The sequence below is a fragment of the Lissotriton helveticus genome, chromosome 7 (genome assembly GCF_964261635.1).
Source record: "Lissotriton helveticus chromosome 7, aLisHel1.1, whole genome shotgun sequence".
In the NCBI taxonomy this organism is placed as follows: Eukaryota; Metazoa; Chordata; class Amphibia; order Caudata; family Salamandridae; genus Lissotriton; species Lissotriton helveticus.
The window spans coordinates 1,002,983,639-1,003,008,142 of record NC_136068.1 but is presented as its reverse complement, the minus strand read 5'-3'; the positions used below and the strand labels follow the sequence as shown (position 1 = coordinate 1,003,008,142).

Genomic DNA, 24,504 nt, shown 5'->3' with positions numbered 1-24,504 from the left:
TTCCAACAGCTGAATCCAAAGCTGATGCAGGTAGGTATCCCAACCCCGCATCCAAATCACAGAGCCCCCAATATCCAATGATACTGCAAAAAACAGTTCCCACAATGTTTGAAACTTCTATAGATCAGGATCAATTGTGGTGCCTGAGAGGGGAGGAGAAGTGCATTCTTGGTGGAGTCCTAGAAGTGGATCAGCATGGATCGTATGTGGAAGGAGCCAAATCACAGGGGCCCCAAAATCCGATGATGCTGCAAAGAAACCCAGTCCCCATGATGTTTGAAACTTCCATAGATCAGTATCAATGACAATGCCTGAGGGGGAGGAGGAGAGAGTACTTGGCACAGTCCTAGAAGTGGATCAGGGCAGATCATACGTGGAAGGAAAGGTGAGTGGTCATCCCTTATCTTTCCTAATAGACACAGGAGCCACTCATTTGAGGATAAGAACTGTTGAGGTCCCTAATCTGCCCTGCACATGAAGGGAAGTCCCAGATGTAGGCATCACAAATCAGCAGTGTACTAACCAAGTTACTACCTCAGTACCTGTGTAAAAATAGGAGACATTAGTGAGCAACATTTGTAACCTGTGATTTTAGTCCTTTAAACCTTTTGAACAGATAATTTTTCTGCAAACTTAACTGCACCTTATATTGTATGCAGGATGGATTGGGAATTGAGACTCAAGCGGCGGATGCTGAGTTTAAGTTACAGTCATCAACGCCAGAATTACTGCGGAGCAGGTTTTTTGTTTAAGTGGCAAGTGATAGTGAGAGTGTAGTGAGCTAAAAATGCCTAGATTGTGTCCAAAAATAATTTATTAGTTGGCCAATCAAACACAATTAATAACAAGGTGTGGGATATGTAAACTCGATAGATTGTTCAGTAATATCCCATTGTGCGTGGTTGACGACAAGTGGATTGAGGAAGGGAATACACTCGGACTGTGATAATTCAGGGAAGGCTGAGACTAACCTACCATCGCACCTTTCCTGAGGAGTGGAAGCTGAACTGGGAGATTCTGCATGGGGAAGTGAATTGGCCCCATCAGAGCCGGAAATCTCAAGCTCATTGAAGAAAGGTTGGCCAAGAACCACGACTCCTAGAAAGCAACTGTTGACACCTAAGACTAGACCTGAGACAATTAGAGAAGATATTGAGTCAGAAGAGCAAGAACAATTGGACAAGATTAATGTACATGGCCTTGACTTGAAGTCAACCAATACTAAGTGACCTAAGATGGAAAGAAAGGTGAATCAAAATTACTCAGGTCCAGACTGGACAGACTTCGCTGAAATGAAGTTTGACTCAAATGACTGCCTGATGGACTCAGACGAGCCTCCTTGAGGCTAAAGGACTTATGCTGACAAAGATACTGTACACCAACAACTGATAAACTATCAAAAGGATGAATCTAGGTAATGGTTAGATGACCATAGCTCCTTAAAACTCCAGCTGATGCAGAACAAAAATCCTGGTAGATTTCGAGATAGGGTTGAGACAATAGCATAGCAACTAGAGGACTAACTCTTTATCGAAGGTTTCTTGGTCTGATTTGAGTTGAACATGGTGCAGTCACCCTGCTAACTTTTAATTGAAAGTTTGACAGTTGCCATTTAGGTTTCTAGGTTTGGATGGCTGTTGGATGTTTATTTGTTCGGAGGGGATAACTCAAATGTTCCAAATAATTTCACCCTTTTCCCTCTAACCAGCACTCCTTTGCCTGACAGTAAGTTTTCACATCTTCTACAACATAAGAGTATATATAGCTATAACAAACATTATCAGATGTTCTCTAAGTATGTAATGCAAAAAGAACAATTAATGGACAGAATGCCAGACAATGTCATACATTCACCCCAGTATAGAGATCTGGGCCTAAATCCATCATTTGTTTGCTCACCATGCCATTCCAGTTTGGGCCACGCCATATGCAAATCGGCCTTGACCCTGTGCCCAATGGGAACAGTCCAGCCCTAACTGCCAGGCCAGGTCCTCCCTGGACTGGAAACAAGCATCCTAGGACCGGTTTCAGGCTTTCAGTCCCCATCAGCCAGGACAACTTGACTCCAGTGGCATGGAGAGCAAGGGACTAACGTCTGAGCATACCCGTCCCACTCGGGGTGACAAATGCAAAAAGAACAATTGATGGACAGAATGCAGAACAAGTCATACATTCACCCCAGTACAGAGATCTGGGCCTAAATCCATCATTTTTTTTGCTCACCATGCTATTCCAGTTTGAGTCGAGCCATATGCAAATCAGTCTTGACCCTGTGCCCAATGGGAACAGCCCAGCCTGCACTGCCAGGCCAGGTCCTCCCTGGACTGGAAACAAGCATCCTAGGACCGGTTTCGGGCTTTCAGCCCTCATCAGCCAGAATAGCTTGACTCCAGTGGCATGGAGAGCACGGGACTCACGTCTGAGTATACCTGTCCTACTCGGGGTGACAAATGCAAAAAGTACAATTGATGGACAGAATGCAGAACAATGTCATACATTCACCCCAGTACAGAGATCTGGGCCTAAATCCATTATTTTTTTTGCTCCCCATGCCATTCCAGTTTGGCTGATGACGGCTGATTAGCCAGAAACCAGTCCCAGGATGCTTGTTTCCGGTCCAGGGACGACATGGCTTGGCAGTGCGGGCTCATAAGGCACAAGGTCAGACTGATTTGCATATGGCCATGTCTGAACTGGGGTGGTAGAGTGAGCTAAAGAATGATGATGGATTAAACCCAGATCACTTGACTGGGGGTGAGTGCTTGCAATGTTCAACACTCCATCCATCATTTCCTTTGGTTTTGCTTTGTTTGCCCTAAACTGGCAGGGTATGCCTAGACGTGGGCCCCTTGCTCACTTTGCCACTGGATTCAAGCTACCATGGCTGATGACAGCTGATTAGCCAGAAACCAGTCCCAGGATGCTTGTTTCTGGTCCAGGGAAGACATGGCTTAGCAGTTCGGGCTGGACTGTTCCCATGAGGTACAGGGTCAGACTGATTTCCATATGGCCATGTCTGAACTGGGGTGGTGGAGTGAGCTAAAGAATAATAATGGATTAAACCCAGAGCAGTTGACTGGTGGTGAGTGCTTGCAATGTTCAACACTCCGTCCATCATCCCCTTTGGTTTTGCTCTAAGTATGTAATGGTCATGGAGGTTGGGGATTGTTTTGTTTGTTCTTATCTTCCAGCTTTAGCAGCTGAAGGAGCAGCTTACTTTCACCTTCCTCTGCCCTACTAGATCTCCTTTTCTGTTTTCTTAAATCGCCTTGATCACCACAACACCATTAAACTGTTTTATTATTATTTTGATGAATTTTTAGAGAATGTACCTATTGTCAGTGAAGAAAATATGTATCTATGAGCTACTAACACATTTCTCGCAAAGGGTCAAAATCAAGGGATCAGAATGAGTACATGATGGAATTCTTTACTCATGTGACTAACATGAGCATTACTAATAAAAGCTTGCATAACATCACTTGCAAAGTTCATCAAGATGAGGGGATAGATGATATTTGTAAATGAATTGAATGAAAGGATAAGAATAGTAAGCCCGGGCGGAGTCGGCGGAGTGCCACTACGCGGAATCCACGGAGTTGCCTAAAAACTCTGTGGAACTCCGCTCTACTCCACAAGAAGGAATAGGAAGTAGGCAAAGCAGCACTTACCTGGTCTGGCGTCTCCAGTCTCCGCATGCGCAGTTCTCCCAAAACATACAATCAACAACAAGATCCCTATACCTGGGGCGATTATTACATTTCAGAGACATGAGTACACATCACTCAGGTTGTATTCTTTGTTTACATACCGAGGTAGACCCCTGCTATCTATCGCAGTGCGGTATCACTCCTCTAATGTCTGATTGTCCCCACCCATTTTATTGTTCCAAAAAATTAATTAAATACTGCAGTCTCAATTCAAAAAACGTCCAGCAGGGATGTCCAACAGATGTCTACCTTCTACACTGAAAGCACATCTATCCACACTTCACCACATGTGTACACACCTTCAAAGGGAAAAATGTGTGGTGAAAAGGAAGGCCCCTCACGGGCGAACACCCTCGGGGATGTTGGCAGATGTTACCAACTCAATGCCCCTTTCTCATCATCGGTTGCCTTCCAATCCGGAAAAGAAAACAGAATAGATACAACACATAAACTGAAATGCGTGTAGAGGTGCAACATAAAGAGTAACAACATTAACTCATAAAGGACAGAGTGACATAAAATCAACAGCCACACCCACTCAATCACTTTATTCTTCGTTTCAGTGTGAGCTGAAGAATTAAAACAGAGGTTGGTAGCTTAGTATCGCCTACCAGTACCTGATACCGACATGTTTCACTGCCCCATTATTTTCGGCAGATTCATCAGGGTATAGAACACTCGGTCACTGCACCAATATTTTGAACATCCTTTCTGGACACTATTGCATTGAGACAAGAATAAAAACCAGAGGCATGCCCAGTAGTCAATATCAATTCATAGGTTTCCACATCGGAGTAATGGTTGAAAGCATATAATTATACACTTTTAATAATAATTACCCCTGACCAGCATGGACAACTCATACCGGCTGGCCAAATCACGCTTTGACTTGTTTAAAAACGATTGAAGTAGCAATCGTACGGTTGGAAACCAGGGCGGTGTCTCATCCCAGGTCCTGGTCCTGGGATGAGACACCGCCCTGGTTTCCAACCGTACGATTGCTACTTCAATCGTTTTTAAACAAGTCAAAGCGTGATTTGGCCAGCCGGTATGAGTTGTCCATGCTGGTCAGGGGTAATTATTATTAAAAGTGTATAATTATATGCTTTCAACCATTACTCCGATGTGGAAACCTATGAATTGATATTGACTACTGGGCATGCCTCTGGTTTTTATTCTTGTCTCAATGCAATAGTGTCCAGAAAAGATGTTCAAAATATTGGTGCAGTGACCGAGTGTTCTATACCCTGATGAATCTGCCGAAAATAATGGGGCAGTGAAACATGTCGGTATCAGGTACTGGTAGGCGATACTAAGCTACCAACCTCTGTTTTAATTCTTCAGCTCACACTGAAACGAAGAATAAAGTGATTGAGTGGGTGTGTCTGTTGATTTTATGTCACTCTGTCCTTTATGAGTTAATGTTGTTACTCTTTATGTTGCACCTTTACACGCATTTCAGTTTATGTGTTGTATCTATTCTGTTTTCTTTTCCGGATTGGAAGGCAACCGATGATGAGAAAGGGGCATTGAGTTGGTAACATCTGCCAACATCCCCGAGGGTGTTCGCCCGTGAGGGGCCTTCCTTTCCACCACACATTTTTCCCTTTGAAGGTGTGTACACATGTGGTGAAGTGTGGATAGATGTGCTTTCAGTGTAGAAGGTAGACATCTGTTGGACATCACTGCTGGACATTTTTTGAATTGAGACTGCAGTATTTAATTAATTTTTTGGAACAATAAAATGGGTGGGGACAATCAGACATTAGAGGAGTGATACCGCACTGCGATAGATAGCAGGGGTCTACCTCGGTATGTAAACAAAGAATACAACCTGAGTGATGTGTACTCATGTCTCTGAAATGTAATAATCGCCCCAGGTATAGGGATCTTGTTGTTGATTGACTGTCTAGAGTGGAGGGCGATCCCTCATATACCTTTCCAAATCCCTCTTGGCTCCTTCTTGTTAGTGCTCCCAAAACATACAACGTTGGGGTTTGCGACCTGCGGCAAGGACGGCGAGGAGGAGGGCAGCCCGGGCATGTAGCAGAGTGGAGATGGCAGACCAGGTAAGTGCTGCTTTGCCTTTCTCCTGACTTGGGTGTAGGCAGGCAGGGGCAAACTCCGCCATGCAGTGGAGTCGGAGATTTTGCCTAAACCCTGTGTTCCCAGTGGAGCACGAAGTTGACAAAACTCCACTGGCAGAGCGGAGTTTGCCACCCACGGTTAAAGAATAGATGAAGAAAATGTCAAAGGAAAGACGAGTGCAGAGCATGTTATTGAGGAAAGTAAGGCGATCTTGATGGAACCACCCTTTAGATTAAGCATTTAAATCACAAAGAAGGAAGCATTGTGCATGATATGTCAGCCAGTGGGAAAGGAGACAGTGGATAGGCTAGGATAGAGTATGTGTGAACACAATAATTTAATGAAGAGATAAACTTTCTAACCTAGACATCATCGTTAAGGGCATTTACTATGTATGTGGTAAATCAGCTTATTTACAATTATGGCACAATTGGGTAGGCAGCTGCTATGCCGCATGTGTATTTTTCTGGATCTACCATACTAATGAGTTAGATTTTCCTCTTGAGAAATATATTAGGCGATGGAAGCAAAGCTTTAAGCAGATTCTTAGTGAAATTTATAGGAGCACTAATATCCTCCATAGGAGCAGCGCTGAATGATGTCAAGATTAGAAGATTAAGACACACTATACTTAGGGAAGGGTCAGAGGCCAAGACTTATAGACAAATCGGGATAAACAGACCCATTTTGAACTTATAAACACACAAAATATACCCCGATGTCTACTGGAGGAGAGCAAAAAATACTGTAACTAACCAAGACTCTAAAAAAATATCAACAATTTGTATGGATTCCCATCACTCACCATTCCAGGTGACATGCTTCATCATCTGGGTCTCCTTTAACAGGGCTACCACTCCACCATAGCGATGGAGGAGCCCAAGGATGTTTTCAAAGGTATGGATACAGATGTGAGCAAATGTAATTTGATAAAGTTCTAAAAGTTATAAAAGATCTATGAGAAAAACAAAAGGTACAAACTAGAGTCTTGGAGAACAGTATTAATTGTCTTCCTCCATACTCTTGAGGTAAGGCTCGATGGAATATGTAGCTGACTTTGAGGGCGAGTCTGATGGCGAGTTAAGCCACATAGACGATACTGAAGACAATTAGTACTGTTCTCCAAGACTCTAGTTTGTACCTTTTGTTTTTCTCATAGATCTTTTCAAGAGACACGAGGACTGTGAACTGTGAGAGTACTGATCCACAGTGTATCCTTTGTGTTTTTTTTATGCTTGCGTTTATATTACTTTTCACTTTTAGCAGTAGCATTATTATCTATTAGGTCCTGATGAAAGCACTAGGTGTACACCTACCTTTAAGTGCTGAAACATGTTGACCAACTGATCAATAGAGGACAGCTATCTATTGAGACTGTCCTATTGCACTGTTTTTAACTCTTGATCGTATCAGACATAAATAAAGCTGGTGGTCTGGTTACGCTTCAATTTTAGAATTCACATAACTTTTTGCACTGCACTTTTTCCCATACACTTTATCAAATTATATTTGCTCACATCTGTATCTATACCTTTGAAAATATCCTTGGGCTCCTCCATCACTATGGTGGAGTGGTAGCCCTGTTAAAGTAGACCCAGATGATGAAGCATGTCACCTGGAATGGTGAGTGATGGGAATCCATACAAATTGTTGATATTTTTTTAGAGTCTTGGTTAGTTAGAGTATTTTTTGCTCTCCTCCAGTAGACGTCAGGGTATATTTTGTGTGTTTATAAGATTAGAAGATTGTCTACTTTATTTGATCAACTTGCAACTAATACCGCGGGTGCATTGACCATGATTAATAAAGAATTGCTTGCAATGAGAGCAATGAATATGCAAAATCGCCTTGCGCTGGACTTGCTCCGTCTGAAGGAAGGCAGAGTTATTCATGCTCGAGGATGCTGTGCATATATTCCTCGCATAGATAACCAGCTTGGCAGCAATATTACTAACATTACAAACATAGCACACACATTTACTGAACTGGAAGAAACAGGTGCTTGGGAAGTATTAGGATCATTCTTTAGCTCCATTGGTAAGGGATTTGTCAAGATTGGAGAGTGGCTGGGTAGTGTAGGAGGAGGAATTTTGAAGTTGCTATTAACCCCTCTTTTGATCCTACTAATCGAAATTGGATGAGTGCTCATCTTCTTAAACTTTTGCAAAGGAATTTCATCACAGAAGGGAATGAGTAGTGGGTATTAGAAGCCATGAGAGGAAGAAAGCGGAAGAGACTCAATCTCAAAGTTGAAGAAATTCACGGCGAGCTTTATGACACGTTCAAAGATCTAGGAGAGACTAAGCAGAATAATTCCAAGTTGATGAATGATGTACTTTAATAAAGAATTTGGGTGATGATTGAAATCATCTGGGTTGTAAGCGTCAATTTTCTGTCAATCAAAAGAGCACTACAATTTGAGCTGCTCCTTTCACTATGCACAAGGCTCTATGCTAGCGCTGCACATTTCGCCAGTAATGGAGTCAAAGGGTTCTGGAATCTGCGGTGCGTGCCGGCGCTAGAGCTCGCCCCATCACAGGTAAATGTGTGCCAGAAGACTAGACGTCACAGCTTGTGTTGGGCCTGTGTTCCAGTGATGGTCGGAGAGGTGTGGTGCGACAGCCCCGAAGGAAGAGAGCAGGAGGGGTGGGTTGGGGCCGGAGGAGAAATGTAAAACATCAGCCACAGGTTCCTATGAAAAGACACTTTGTAGGACAGCAGGTGGCCAGGGGGGTGGAAGAAAGGCCATCCTTGGAGAGAAGAAGTGAAGGGCGAGGTGTGGGTGCCCACTGCACCTTTGGATGTGGAAAGGAAAGGGAGGGGCTGGGGGAACTGACCCCGTTTTCCTTTCTTGGTAACTGAGCCAAGGCGCTGGGGTGGGGGCCCCACACACTCGATTTTCGTTTTTTTCGATGGGATGAAATAGAGTAATAGGTATTTGACTAGATAACTGCATTTTACTGCCTCAGCTCCAGGGAATTACCATAAATACCCATCACCGAATAGTGCGAAAAGCCAAACATAACAGTAACAATGTATCAGCGATGCTCATCAACAGCTTTCACAAAGCAGTACTGCTCGGTAACATCACGTCTAGAGCGTTGCCATAGAAATGCTGAAGTATAACGTCAAACAATCCATTGCATTGCCCTGAGAATACTGTACATTCACCAGCCGAATCCACAGCGTTGCCTTAGAAATAAGGAAATGCAACATGTCAAATAATACACGGCATTACCATAGGAATACCGCACTGTGACCAGCCAAATCTGCCGCATAATGAAAGTACTGCAGAAGCAGGGCGTGCCATGCCAAACAAACACTCCTCTCTGGTGTGTCAAATACACAGCATTACTAGTGGAGTACTGAAACATACTGTCTAGGCATTACTTACCATTACTAGCCTAAGCGTACCACACATTACGGCATTACATACATATCATTGCAGGCACACTGCTATGGAGCATAAAGTATCCACAACTTTATCATGGAAATAATGCATTATTGTGTCACAATCCAGCACACAATCAGAGGAATGCTGCAGATTCGAGCAGGCCAAGGGGAGTTGTGCGATTTTACAGCTAAGGGGTTTCTTAGCTATTTAGTGCCTGCAGCCTGTCTGAGACACATGACTGGATGTAGCTGGTGTTTGGGCTATGTGTATTCTTCCTAGGCAGCCACAGACAATAGAGATCTTAGGTGTGCCTGGATGGGCCATCACTGGAAGGAAGGAAGGACAGAGCTGGGCACAGCCCTACCTACACTTGAATAGACTGTGTCCTGCCTCCACACAAATGGCTGTAGTTACTCTGAAGCCAGGACATGGAAGGCAGGATGCCTGTGGACTTCAAAGGGCAACCTCTAGTAGCTTCTCCCACTTCAAAGGGAGGCCCAGGTATAAATAGTGGACCCCAGAAACAGCTGCGGCCCATGCAGGTAAGAGCGGTGGAGCCGGTTTGGGGGGATTCAACGGATGACCAGGAGGGAAAATTAAATAAATAATTAATTTCCCCTCATTGTCGTTTGTCGAATCCCTCACACTCCACCACCCAGCCTTACCGCTCTTACCTGCAAAGGCTGCGGCTGCCCAGAAACCAACTCTTCAGTGCATTTCTAGACCTGTGGATAATCTGCCCAGAAGAAGGACTGCTGTACTGCTGAAAGAAATGCCACCCTGCTGAACTGCTGCTCTAAAGGACTGCTTCCCTGCTGTGCTGACTTGCTTCCTGCTTACTTCTTGCCTGAGTGAGAAGGACTGGACCTGCAATGTTGAACCCAGGACCCCAGAATGACTTGAAAGGCTAGATAGCTTACCTCCTGACTAGAGCCTCAGGGACAGAAGGCTCCAAAAACCTTGACCCCAGCACCTGGACTCTGTCATCTGTGCATCCTACCCTGCCAAGTGGTGCCCCCCTGTCCTGGACCCTTCAAAGTGGGCCTAAAGATGTTTTGGCAACCCATCTGTGGACTCAGCAGAACCAACGCATCGCCTCCGCACTGCAACGCAACCCCAAGCAGAACTAACACATCGCCTCTACTGCGAGAATTCTCCCAGCACAAAGACTCCGCATCAGCTTCACATTCCGCATCATTACTGCCACTGTGCAAAGTTGTCCTGCCGCAAGTCCTCACAGTGCAAACTTCTCATCAATGGCAGCCTCAATGATGATGTAGGTTCCTTTATCATGGCCTGCAGCTCTTTGAACTGACACATCACCTTGACTGCACAACTCATCCTTGATGCCGGACTTCGCATCACAAGCCCTTATCGACAGGATCATCAACGACAATGCAGGACCTCGCATCATAGTTTCCCAGCCCCTCTGAACTGATGCAACACCTCCGCTGCATGACTCATTCTCGAGAATAGGCCTCGCAATGCTACACAACCAGAATTTAAGGTACTCTTATTCAGTGGGCCTTACTGGGTCCCAGTAGCCAGCCGGCACTCTACCACTGTTGGCCTGAACATGTGACTTGTCTTGGTCCGGTGCAACCTGATATCCACAGTTGGTGCTTTGTGCTTTTTGGCGTTATATTTACTGCCATCTTTTAAACTGCATATATCAGGTTCCACTGATTATATTTTTGTGTTTGTGATCTTGATTTATTAGTTAAAGTTTGCTCTATTTTTTCTAAATTGGTGTGCGACTTTTCTTGTGTTGTGGTTTCCCTTTATTACTGTTTGAGTCCTGTATAAATACTTTACACTTCGCCTCTAAGTTAAGCCTGCTCTGTGCCAAACTGCCAGAGGGTTGAGCACAGGATATTTTGGGGTTTGCCTGTGCCTCACCCTGACCAGGATTGTGGTTGCTGCTTGAGTAGGTTTTCACCCCCTCTATCAGTAACCCAGTTTCTTACAGGCAGGAGGTGAAGATGATGGGAGTGGGTGTCACTGCAGAGGATCCCAGTGACAAGGTTATGGTTTGGACGCTGTGCAGCATATGTGGGCAGCCAACTAGGTGCCATCCTGCTCTTCCCTTGGTGATATGAAAATGGAAGGAAAGTTGGATATGGATGTTCTCAACTTGTGGTGCATCATTGACGAGGGACACCGGCCTTTTCTTACTTGCTCAACTGATGGGGAGATTGCCTAAGTCCCTCCCCTTTAACGGTGTGACCAGTCTGCCATAACCAGATTCCTTGCTGTTTCATATGTATGAAGAGTGTGCAGTATGTACATTTCAAATGTTTCTGTCAAGGACCCGTGTACTCATACTGTTTTCCATTTGGGAGATACACAAGATGGCGGTTCCCTTGCAGGCTGCCTCATCCATGGAGGATGTTACATCCTGCCTTCTCCCTTTGTCCCAGCCACCCATTTGGAATCTGGACCTCTCTGGCAGGCTAAGGTGAATCCTCCAGCAAGTACTTTTTCAGCTGTCTCAATTTCCCACTAAAACTTCACATTCCTTTCTTTCCTGTGCTGTGAATGCTTTTGTTTGACAAGTAGAGCACTGTTGCTCTACCAGTCCGGCTGGAATCCACAAGTGACCTATACCGATACTGGCTAGCCTGACCAGCACTACCTGTCTGGGGAAGAGCACCAGAGTCAGGACAGTAATGGGGCATGCGGTACCGCCTGATTTGAGGAAGACTTACATATAGCATGTTAGTTGGTTAGGGTCTTCCCATAGAGGGATAAATACAGGCCAACTCAAGGCAGTGGCATGTGACCATGCAGTGACCACTTCAGACAGACGCCGCACATCACTTTATGGAAGTGAATTTTTCCATGAAAAAAATCTTAGCTCGCAGATGTCCTCCTCGATGGATTGACCAAGTTAGCAGCCAGAAAATGAGGAATCTGAACTGCCAAGCTGGGAGAGGAGGAGGCTGCTTAAAGGAAAAGGTCCCACTTGAGTTGTGTTCTGCACCTCAAAAGAGTCACCTCAAAAGAGTAACTGAGGAGCCATAACATACCTGCAGCCAGCTTGACAGAAACATCAAAGCAAAAAAAGGTTTAAAGAAAGCAAAGCAATACAACATCATCCATGGTTATGGAGTTGCAACAACACTTTCTTGACTACATTTCTGGGAATTCTGTATCCTCCAGGCACTTCTGGTAACACGTAGCACCCACGTAGGCCTCAGTCCTGGCTGAAAGACATAGAGTTGTTTTTCTCTTCACCGGTGTCCCGGGGCTTGTGACTTGTTGGCTGCAACTCGCCGATTAAAATCCAGCAATGTTTTAAACTCTTGAATGTGCTGTTGGGTCATAGCCCCAAATCTCAGTTCCCAGTTGACAGAGGTCAGGCCTATAGGTCCTGTGCTTGGCCCCAATATCAGAGGTGCCCTTGTCAAGTGAAAATCTCGAGCTTTACCCGACCATTTAGAGATATGAGACCCTAAAGTTTGATGCCACTGGTGGACGCCTTCGTGGGTACTCAATCACCCTTGAAAAATCATGATAGACTGTGAGACCAGTGGAATTCTTACATGTTCTCATCCTGTTAGACAGTCGCCACCGGATTCACCATTGCTCACATTAACTAGGCACCAAAACTCTGAGAACGGGCCTTGGAACCTTAACCCATCACTTTTGAAGTGCGGCGGTACCCCTATTCCTCTCTGGATGGCAGGATTTTGGTAGCAGAGTGTATTGAACCGTTATTGATGGAAATTGAGCTGTAGGGGTTCAACCGCACCAAGCTGTACAGCTTAACAGCCGGAATCAAAGACATTTGGGCAGATGGAAAAAGTTCATATATAAATTATCATTTTTATCTCTGAGTGGCCTCCTTACCACATTTACATATACTATAATAAATGCCCATAAACAAGTTCCCCGATCTTCTATCTATAAACTTGAATTAGTTTGACAATAAGATAACACAGGCAGTAGGGTGCAGACCTATTTAATTTTGTAGGATCACGCTCTTAAACACCATAGATGCATTAGCGGTCCTTTCCCAACTTCAGAAGATTGTATCTTCTCCGGGGCTATCGTATTTTCTATTGCGTAAAGATTGCATCTTATTACAGTCCAATGGTCCTCAGAAGGGAGCACTGGCTGGACATTCATTATTGAGTGTTATTTACTGTCTGGCTGCATCTAAGGTTCGAGCCCCTCAGACTGCCTAGAGGAAGCCTGGCCAACCCCACGCACTCCTGAATGCTGAAAGGAAATAACTTCCTTATCCAATTGGAGTCCTGTTGTATCCGTAGTCCTGGGATCCCAGCAGTAAATAACAATACAGACCGTAGAAACTGCCCAGTAACAGCTGCCTGGCCAAGAAACATGCTCAATTATGGGTCAGCCAAGGCATTGCCACTGGATACTTCACGTCAGCGTGCTACGTTCACAGCACTACTCTAGGCACACCGCACTAAAATGTGCCTGACCCGAGCATCTGAAGGGAAAGGCTCAACCCCAGGCTGCTACCAGGGGTGTAGAGCAGTCTTGGGGGCAGAGATTTAGAATTATATTTGCTTTGATGTAATTTGGCCGAGTTCTCCACTTTCCCATTCCCAGACACTTGCAGCATTGCCTGATTTAATGTCTCATTCACCACGGCAGACACTATTCTGAACTCTCTGAGATATGTTTCACCACACTGCAAGATAATTGTAACTTTAATTAACTCAACCAAGACAAAAGATCCCTCCTTCTTCGGAAAAGAATTTAAGCTTCCATTAGCCAAATGATTTCTCTCACTTTGGGGCCAGACCTCCTTCTCCTCAAGCGCAGCGCCTACTTCTCGTGTGCGGCTCTATATATTTATCGGACCCGCCCCTTCTCTGAGACTTGCACTATCTGTCCATTGCCCAGCCATTCACACACCGCCCGCCACCTAGCAGACGCGGCTTTTCCAAGACTCTATGCGCCTGTTTCTGTTCGCCCTAATATATTGACTTTATCTTTTGCTTATGTAACCTTTACTGCATGACCTACTCTTACACTTTAATGCACATAGCAGTTCATGTGCTGTTTAACATCATTTTGTTATTATTGTAAAGTGCTCAGGCACCCGAAAGGGTCTTGTTCACGCTGTATAAAACTCTTTTAAATAAATAAATATTTCACCCTCCCCGCTGCCCTCTATACATACCTCCCTTGGTACCCATCGAGTCTATTTGATGAGCCTGTCTGCCTAAATACATGTGAGCCCTCTCCCGTGCCCCAGGGCACGGAGCAGCTCGCTTCCCCACACACGGGCACTTGGCTAATTGCATTTTGATGGCCACATCTGTTCCTGGCATCACGCTCCAAGTGCAGCGGGCATCGGGTGTCCTTTCACCCACCTCAGTCCAGACACAGCATGGAGGGTGAGTTCTCTTTGTGTGCTGTGAATGCGCAAGCGTATAACACCGATAGGAAGTAGCCTGGTGACACCTGCATCACTAGCACACATGGGGGGAGGGGCAGACATGTTGTGATCTCACTAGCACAAACACGGGGAGCGGACATGTCGTGCTCTCACACCCACGCGCAGAAGTGTTGTGCTCTCACACTCTCTGGTCCACACATGGGGGTCAAACAGGTTGTGCTCTCACGCTCAGTAGGACACACACGGGAGCTGACCTGTTGAACTCTCATACTCATTCTCCACCGATGAGCAATGGAGGGGGGCGGGGGGTAGAATACAACCAACTTCTGGGCCTTTCCGAATAGAGCCTGCCTCTCCCAGAAATGTATTTCAGTGGAGAGAAAACTCACCCACGTGTGAATCTCCCTCAGAGACGACCACCGGCCACGGGACCCTGCTTGTTGTATTGACCTTGAGGCCCACAGAGGCGAGCACCGCCTGGAGGGTACCCCGTGCTACTTCCTGCCCGGCACAGACCTCCAAATCTCTGGATTCGGGCTTCCTGTACACCCAGCCTACACAGGCCTCAATTAACGGTTCAGTGTGTCATGCTCTCACATGTTTAACGCTTTCTCAGCTGGTCCCTAATCTTAGGACGTCTGATGCAGGTCAATGCTGCTTCTGCAAAGACGCTATTTTCAGTGCACCACACACATGCAAGACGCACATTTGAGAAATTGGTTCTTCAGCGGCCTACGCAGAGGCAAACATGTATTTAAGGCTAGCTTATTTTGACAAATCAATGCGAAAAGTCGAAGTTAGCCTACATATAACAATATATGGTCTACAAAGGGAAAACACAAAATCGTTGTGATCAACAAAGTTGAGACATCGTATTATATTACAAAGTTATTTTTTTGGGATGCACACATTTTTGTTTTGACAAGTGTGGGATTCCTCATTGCTGGACTAAGTAATGCCTTCCAATTGCTGTCCTCAGAAAGGTTCAAAGATTCTGGACACCACGCTGGATAATGAATGAACTCTCTAGCATTGAAAGTTAATACTATGGCTTGTTTCTGCTTTTTCTATCTTAAAATTCTCAATATTTTTGTTTTCCACCCTACCGTACTTGGCAACTAAAGGCATTCTCTGTAGCCGAGGATGTCTGTCTCTCTTATATGAAAATCAACATTCATACCACAACTACTGGCCTGCTTGTTGATGGGTGCTGAGAGATATGCCCACATTTGCTTTCATCTCTGAAACCTAAATTAGTTTCAGGTTGAGAAAAAGTACAATTTCAAGGAATATACATTATTGAGCTCAGCCTCAGGCTTCAACATTTTGCAGTGCGAAACTATTTGAAAAAGATGGAAAAAAGAGCACAGAAGGGAGATACATAAAGTAATCCTGGATGCTCTAAAGGCCTGGAAAGCTCTTCTGGGTGACGCAATAACCAGTGCAGGGACAAGCCGAGGTGTTCAAGCAAGAGAATCTACGGGTGGAGCTGAGACAGAACCAAGCCAGGGGTCTGGACTGGCTCTTAGAGCCAAAGTTTGAGCCAAGCCTGCACCACATTGTCATGCTGTGGCAGGCCTGGGGTGGCGGTCAGGGAGAAGTGGAAAACGTGGAGATGGGTGGAGCGACAAACTGATCCATTAGTGGATATGGGAAGGCCGTGGCAGGCTGGTGGCCCTGAACGTGCAGGCAGTCGCAGTTAGCCACATGCCAGGCTACTGACTCTGCCACAACACTACACGTTTTCACACCAGCTCTCGCAGTATCACACATTTTCCATGGAGTGTCTTTACCCCCTTGCTCTTTCTACCCCTTTCACGTCGCTCACTGTTCCTCTGTCACATTTATTTCAGTATTTTTCTCAGATATCACCCGTATCTCTCTCTGCCCTGCCCCTTCCCGACACTTGCCCATCTTTTTCTGCCCTCTATTTTCCTCTCCCCTGTCCATTCTCTTCCTCTCCAGTCTCTATTCCATCCCTCTCTGAACCATGCCATAGCTGGAGAAGTCAGTCCCTCTTTCTCAGCTCGGCATGGCTTGTTTATTGCTTGAGCGCCCTAAAGGACCTCGGGCCGAGTCAGAACCAGGCTGGGTGTCAGCGGCCCACACAAGACATGAAAGAAGGAGAGAACAGGCAGGGCACTTACAGGGCTGAGGGTTAGGAGGCCCACCACGGAGCAGCAGTAAGAGGATGTAAGTAAATGCAAAGGTGCAAGTGAGAAGTTGCAAGGTGCAAAGAGAGAAGTAACTGAGGAAGGTGTTTGAACTTACAAATGTGCACTTAGATGTGTAGTGAGGAGTGGGAATTCACAAGTGAAAGCATAAAGTTGAATGAGGGAAGAACAGGGCAGGATAAAATGCTGTTGCGGATGTAGGAGAGAGAGTGAGGTGAAAACATAAATTGGAAAAAAGGATACTGAGATACGTTCCACTGAGAAAAGGCAAGAAATTAAAAAATGGAAATCTTTAAGGAGGTAGCACTTCAAAATGAGAAAGGGGAAGAAGCACCAATTTAGAGTGACAGCATTTAGAACAAAAAACTTACAGGAGAAGAGATAGATTGGACATTTTTGGTCGTGGCACCAAATCTTTGGGACTCGCTTCCCCCAGATACGTGAGACACTTGTTACCCTCTTGCATTTAGGGAAGCAAGAAAGTCCTGTCTTTTTCTTATACTAATCACCACTGGGTCATTTACCAAAGTACCAAGAGGCTTACAAATGTCTCCGCACTCCGAAGCAACATGAAGGGGAGCATAAACCCAAAGAAACCTGAAAACAGCACCATTTACTCAAGACGTAAAGGTCCGCACAAGAAGCACAATCATATTTGAGTAAGTTCTTAAGACAACAGCACCATCAATGTGTTAGCAGTTCAACTGTTTGGGGGCTATGTTTTGTAATTGTATTGTCCCATGTGCAATAGTTGCAAGAGGTACAAGTTGTACATGCGCCGCGCTGCATGAGGGTGGGTCACCGCGTGAACATTCGAACGTTCAATTCGTGAGCATGAGTGACCTCTCATACATTTCCTCAGGAGGGTCCACTTTACCCTTTTCTTTTACTGCAGGTCTTACATAATGGACATTGCTCGTGCTACACACATGGCACATGCCTATCACAGGTAAAGCAAAACATTCCTGCTTGAACCAGATCTCCTGCGAGAGAAAGCCATGCGGTCGGTGGAGGTGTAAACAAAACAAGACATTATGCAAGGTGTGCATAGCCCGGTAATCAGGATCTATGCAAATAAACAATTCAACAATTATTTACTACGTCAACAGAACTGAAAGACAGCACAATTTCAACAGGTTCTAAAGAGATCAAGACCACACAGGCAAGCCTTTTTCAAAAAGTGTTTAAGATCTCAACGCCCAGGCGCAACAACATTTCAACAATTATTGAAGTGATGGACAAAATCTAGCACAGCATTCTTTAACCAGGTCCTTATAACAACGACACGTTGCACATACACCACAACACAACATTCACCTTGTTTGACAAGTTCAGTAAAACACAAATTAGACAGAGCAGTGCATACACAGGTGAGTAAGTAGTTAATACAAACAATGGTTTCGAGGAATCCTTATTTGATCAAAACAATTCAGATATATTACATTTTTCATGCAGTTCTAAAGGGGCAGTGGCCACACATATGCCTGTTTCCTTGGAGGGACATGCTGCACAATGGGCTACACAAGGGTTTCCTAGCGAAGTGCATCATTTACCTTTTCTCGTGAGAGCATTACAACAGGCTAAAGAAAGCACCACGAAAATCCCCTGAGCTAATTTCAGAACTAAGATAAGTCTAAAATCCAGCCTTGCAAAACGATGCAGCGTGTTGATAGGGTTTACCCTAGGCTGGAAAAAGAACTACATTCCCAGGATGACTTGGACCACCTGCAAGCACATTCCAAGAACTCTGGAGAACAAACTAGAAGGGAAGAATTATTCACACTTACCAAGTTGGCCAGTATATAGTGGTATCCAATGATGTTTTTTTCCATTTTGATGATCTGTCGGTGAGAAGAGGGAAGATGATTAATTGTCTTAAGTCACTAACTTTTGACAAAAACCTTGTGGACATCTTCCATGGTCAAAACATGGTCAGGTTACAAATCCTGCATTCTCGAGGAAGATACCTCGGGCTACACGAATGTGATCAGAGATTGTGAATCAGCATTTTCACTTGTCACACATGATCCAAATGGCCATTTATAACGTGTTCCATTTGCCAGATTTCCAAAAGTTTCTAACTTAGGACTCACAATTAATAACAAGAAGCAGTGGCCAGTGCTCAAAAGAGAGAGACACAAGTGCATATACCCAAAATCCCAAGGTACAGATACCGTGCCAAGCTGTATCAGTAGTTTGCTACCAAAACTATTTTATCAATGCTGAGTACTGTCAATATTCTCCTTTCAAGGTCTAAATAGTACAAGTACTCAGGCCGTTGCAGAACCTTCACACTTCCTACCTGCAGAAGCGAATTAGTTTTCCAGGGGCAGCTACAGACTTTAGCTGCTGCTCATAATTCTCAGCAGCAACCATTATGGCTTATGCCATGTAGCTTATCATTTGCATTTTTTTTTAATAAAGGTACTTAACTAAAACTAGAATGTAAGGAGTTAAATTCATGTAATGAGGCAACATCTCATGGAAGAGGCCTGCTGGGAGTTGTATCCCTGCACAAAAGCATTGTAAAATGCAGTCTGTAAGCCAGCGCAGTGTTTTTCTTGTCGGGCTTGCTGTACTGTGGCAATAAACTGGAATGCGAACTTTGCATTTTAGAAAAAATGTGTGAGAGTGCAATTATTTTTACATCTGCTCTACATAACGCACTATTAGGTCAAATTTATATCCATCCATCCAAGCATCCAAGCGTGAAAGGTGAGAGAAAAACAAGTCCAGTAATATTGCGAGGGCCCAGCTGATCTGTCACTGTTGGAAGTAAAAGCTTGGTTTTGTAAGCCTCTAAATGCAAGACTTGCTGAACATGATTTTAGTGGGAAATCTATCGTAAATATGAACCTATTAGGGGTGCAACAGTTAGGAGACTATTCCTTAGTTTTGAACTCCATCCATGAAACCAACCCCAGTCTTCAGTTCAATCCTTAAATAAAGTCCTCCTCAGGCTACCAGTGCAACTGTCCTTTCAAGAGCACATGTTCATTAATGCTATGCAAGCTGGGATCTACCAAGCTTGGCTTATCATTGCCAGTGGCTTCCCTTTCTACTTGCTCAGCCTTCTGCTCTGGTGTTTATGAATGACAGCCTGAGGTCGAGAGATACAGCTGGTAAGAAAAGTCCTGTCAGTATTTAGTAACCTGCTCATCTCGACAGATTCAACGTTCAGTTGGTGCAGGGGACAGGCCTGTCTTTGTACGTTTGGAGTTCTCCGCCCGACTGCAGAGTCTCCACAGTTGTAAACTTTCTATTAACTCCTAGTTTGTAAATACAAAAAAATTTTAACTTACACATATGTGTAAGTTTAACTTGGTGAATCACACCCAAAAACTCTTAAATGTGGGAATAATAAAACACTTCATTGAATATGACTTTCTTTCAGTGAAAATCAAATTGTTTGTCCCAATTCCTGCTAAATCACAAATCATCTGCCTCCCATGAGAGACATTTTACAAATGGGGAGCAACTAATCGGATTCCTAACTGATAAGTCGATCTCCTTGTGTAACAATTTCTTCCTTGGAAAATTAAACTTAACGTGCTGAGAAAGAGTGTCACAGATGTCTTCGTTCTAAATAAATTAAAACTAAACACAAGTATGTACTACCCCCATCCTCTCTAAAGCCCCAAATCTAGACCTCATAACCTTTCTGAAGAGAAGCTTAACACAAAGTCAGAGATCCCTGTTGATTGATCAATCAGTTTCTCATCCCTTTGTCTCATCTTTCCTCCTAAGTCCTGACTTCTGACCAACCTAAGAGCTTTAAAAATAGGTCAGAGACCTTACAAATGTGCCCACATCACACCAGTCCTGCAAAAGTACATTGAACCTTCCTCTAGGCCCGCATCATCATCATTAAGACAAATTGACTCACCTTCAAAGTCATCAGAAAAAACACCCCTATCATACCTGGCCCCCAGAAAAGTAACCGTCTCGGCTGGACAGTGTCATATAGGGAGCAATGACATCTCGTTCTTGACACAAAAAGGTGGAAGAAAAAAAAACAGATAACAAACCTTCTCTGTCTACACTGCCCAGCACTGGAACAATGTGCCCACAAACACACTGCTTCAACCTTACAGCAATTCAGGAGGATACAAAAACTCACCATTTCAAGGAACACTAGAATCATAAAACTGAAAGCACCCCTTTTCCTGTCTGTCTGTTTGTAAACAACTACAGGTCACACCCTGGGCTTCACCACTGTTCAGCACTTCATTCCTTCTTAATGAGATTTGTGAAATAGAAATACATCTACATACGTGCATAGGAACATAAATAACAATGATCCTGCCATGCTTGTTGGTAGTATAGCCTCCAGTCTTTATTCCATACCATATGACCAAAAAGTCAAGAAGCTTGAAAACTATTCTTAACCTTAAGCGGAACCGATGCAGCAGCCGCGGCAACCTGAAAATGATTACATCAAAAATAACCAGCTCAATGGTACTAAAAAAACCTCCACAAACAAAGGTAGACTTTTAGGGCTACATGAAACTTATGGCTCAAAAATCATTCCCCTCTGATCCTAGCAGAACTGAGGAACACAATAAAAGTATAAGAAAGCAAAAAGTTTTGAAGCCAATTCAGCTTTTATCAGAATAGAGACTGAACACGCATAAAAAAATCACTTTGAAAACCTGTGTGAGATGATGTTGAATTACACACAACCACCTCGAGAGGAGAATGCCAGCTACTCAACAGAAATATGAGAGGTTCTCCATCTTTTGTAAGGAGAAAGTGAAAAAGATAGAACTCTCCTCAACATAACTCCAGGTGGTCCATAATCAGTATGATAGCTTACAGAAACCTAAAGCCACTTGATCTTCTTTTCTGGGAAGTGACCCAATCAGAACAACTAAACACCTTTAACAAAACCAAAGCATGCTCACATTACATTGGACCCATGCCAACAACACTTCTCAAAGAGATACACACTTCAGTTTGGCTGTTTCAAACAGACCTATTTAGCAGCGTCTTCTCACAAGCCTCAGATCGAAATAAATTCTTCTCAGTGTACAATGTATCCATCCTTGCAAAAGTCTTGGAAGGCAGCATGGCTGAAGAAAACCAATTTCTTGTAGGAATGTCCACACTATCCTTGGCCACTTTCAATTCAGGATTACATGCAGTGGGCAGATACCTCCAATGCACGATAGTTTGACAATACCTCTCCATTCCTAATCAAACCGAGCTGGCTCGCTATAGAGTCAAAAAGTGTCTATTAGATTGCCTGCGTTAGCCATTAGGCACTCCAGTCTAACTCCTCAGTCTAGCTTGCAAAAAAATAGCTATCCTATGGCGCCTGTAGAAGTTTTGAAGCACTGATTCCCATGATTCAGTGTGTCAAAGTCTCTAAAAAACTATTTATCCCGGAGTGTCCCTAAGGTTTTTTTTTCATCCTGTCGGTCATCGAGATACTATGTTCTTTTGAGAAATATAAAAAAAACTAGCAATGCATAATGTTTTACTGCCCCTCACTTGCAAGGACCTCAAGTGAGAACCAAAGGCTTTGAATTTGGAAGTCTTCCTCCTGTAACTATAACCAATGGATACCCACATTATTTTAGACTGTTTCCTATTCTGTCTTGAGGATTCTACTGCTGAATATTGAGGGTATATATATCGTAAGACAAGAATTTTGTGGGCAAAATATTGAAGACCAAAATATCGAAATATGATTACATATAGATGAAGTGTCGATATGCTATTACTAACTCCACATCTACATACCTTGAAGACATACATACCATTAAGGTACATATATGATGAGTTAGGTATAAAAAACCTATACTTATTTACCTTTCGATATTTTGGTTTTGATATTTTGTCCTTAATATTTCCACACAACAATATTCTATCTTCAATATTCAGGGGACACAGCTGTCTAAAGTATGCCATGCTATCTATTGTTTTATATGTTAGTCATATTATGCTACTGATTTATATTTCAATGCTTTGCAAGTTGTTTACAGTATGCTACCATACCTTCTACAGGTCTATCAAAATCATATACAGTACCACACTTGTGACATGTATCTTTTACCCAGAGGATTCCAGTCCATGCTGACAAAACCCATCAATAAATACATAAATAAATACATCAATAAATAAATCCATTAATATAAAATGTGTAAAACCATAAATAAATAAACAAACAAACAAATAAATAAACAAGTGTGTGGGCCTTGTGTGCTCCAACATGAACAGTCTGAGGAACTCCATGATCTCTGCGTATTATTCATGAAGGTGAATTCTGTCACAAATGTAAGTTTACAGTTAATTTACCTGTTTCTCTTAACCCATGAATCGACTTATGGAATGAGAAAATTGTCGTTCCAAAGCATGATCAGCCTGGATGCATGGTCAGTCTGTGTGCATGGTCAGTCTGTTTGCATGGTCAGTCTGTGTGCATGGCCAGCCTGGACATTTGTGAACACCCACAAGTACAAATGTTTGTGAGCATTAACACATTTCTCCTATTCCGTTTTTCACTAATGAAATAGTAGGATTTTTGCTCCAGCTGTGGGCTGGCATAAATGTTTTTCTATGGTGGGAAGGAGAATGGATCACCGCAAATTTGGTGGGGTCGCAGTGAAAAGAGGAAATGTATTTTCCTACAGAGAAAAAACAGGTACTATGTGCACTGTGTGGAGGTCTATGATCTATGTTATGGCAGCAATAGGATCTCAGTTCTCAATGAGAATGGCACATGACCAGCCGCGGCCCATGCAGGTAAGAGTGGTGGAGCCGGCTGAGGAGGGATTTCGATGGACAATGACAAGGGAAAATTAAATAAATAATTAATTTCCCCTTGTCATTGTCCATCGAAATACCTTCTTACCCAGCCTCACCGCCCCTAATTCCCCCTCACCCGGACTCACCGCCCCTCCGCTCTTACCTGCATGCGCCGCGGTTGCACATGACCTTTCCTATAATCCCCATGGAACCCTGCGTCAGGGCGGCTTTCCATGCACATTCCTCTGCATGTTTGTGAATCTTAGACAATAGTGAATCTATACTCGCACACAGGTGCAAATCTGCAAACCTTGATTCACTACTTTCTTATGAAGCAGACCCCACTTCTTTTAAGAGGAACTTAGAGGTCAAATAGACCCCGCACTTCTGCAGTGCAGAGTTGTATATTGCCATGCAAACAGAGTGGAACATAAAACTTGAAAAATGCAAGATCTTGACCTTGGCCTTTTTTCTCTAAGCGATACGTAGATAAGTACTCAGACCTAGCTTTATCTGAAATGCTGTTTGTGTGGAATGGAGTGAGAGGACAGCCCCAGTCTTAACCCCCACTAGGATTGGTTGAAATCCAGTGTAAGTATTTGCTGATCTCATTTGACTGAACCAATCCATACAGTTGTGTTCAAATGTCTTCTTGGGTGCGTGAGTGCAGGAAGGGTGGATGGGCGGCAGGGTAATTCCCAAACAAATGTATTATTGATAATGCATCCTGTGTGTTAAATTCAGCTGATGAGACACTGTATCTAGCCCAATGTAGCAAAGATCTGACTGATCCAACCATCCTTTGTCTGAAAAGTTAAATGAGAGCTTGTGTTGGGCCCACACAGTGGAAGACTCTTTGCCCCCATTTTGAATACGCGTGTTTGTTCCCGCATAGAGTAGTTTGTTTCACTGATTGAGTGCAGGATGCTGACACCACACAGGTGCAGTTGTAGAACAACAAACTCCAGATTACTATTCTTGCAGTCAAGGGCTGTGCGCCTCTGGTGTGAG

At 43.9% G+C, this 24,504-nt stretch overlaps 1 protein-coding gene across 4 annotated transcripts in view; it reads right to left on the bottom strand.

Annotated features, from left to right (window-relative positions):
• Positions 1 to 24,504, bottom strand: part of GRIA1 (glutamate ionotropic receptor AMPA type subunit 1) — a 559,324-nt gene that overhangs the window by 227,961 nt on the left and 306,859 nt on the right. For all 4 annotated transcript variants that reach the window (XM_078653641.1, XM_078653640.1, XM_078653642.1 and 1 more), the window contains exon 5: positions 18,531 to 18,584. In XM_078653641.1, the coding sequence (XP_078509767.1) occupies positions 18,531 to 18,584 (54 nt within the window). The remainder of the gene's footprint in view (positions 1 to 18,530; positions 18,585 to 24,504) is intronic.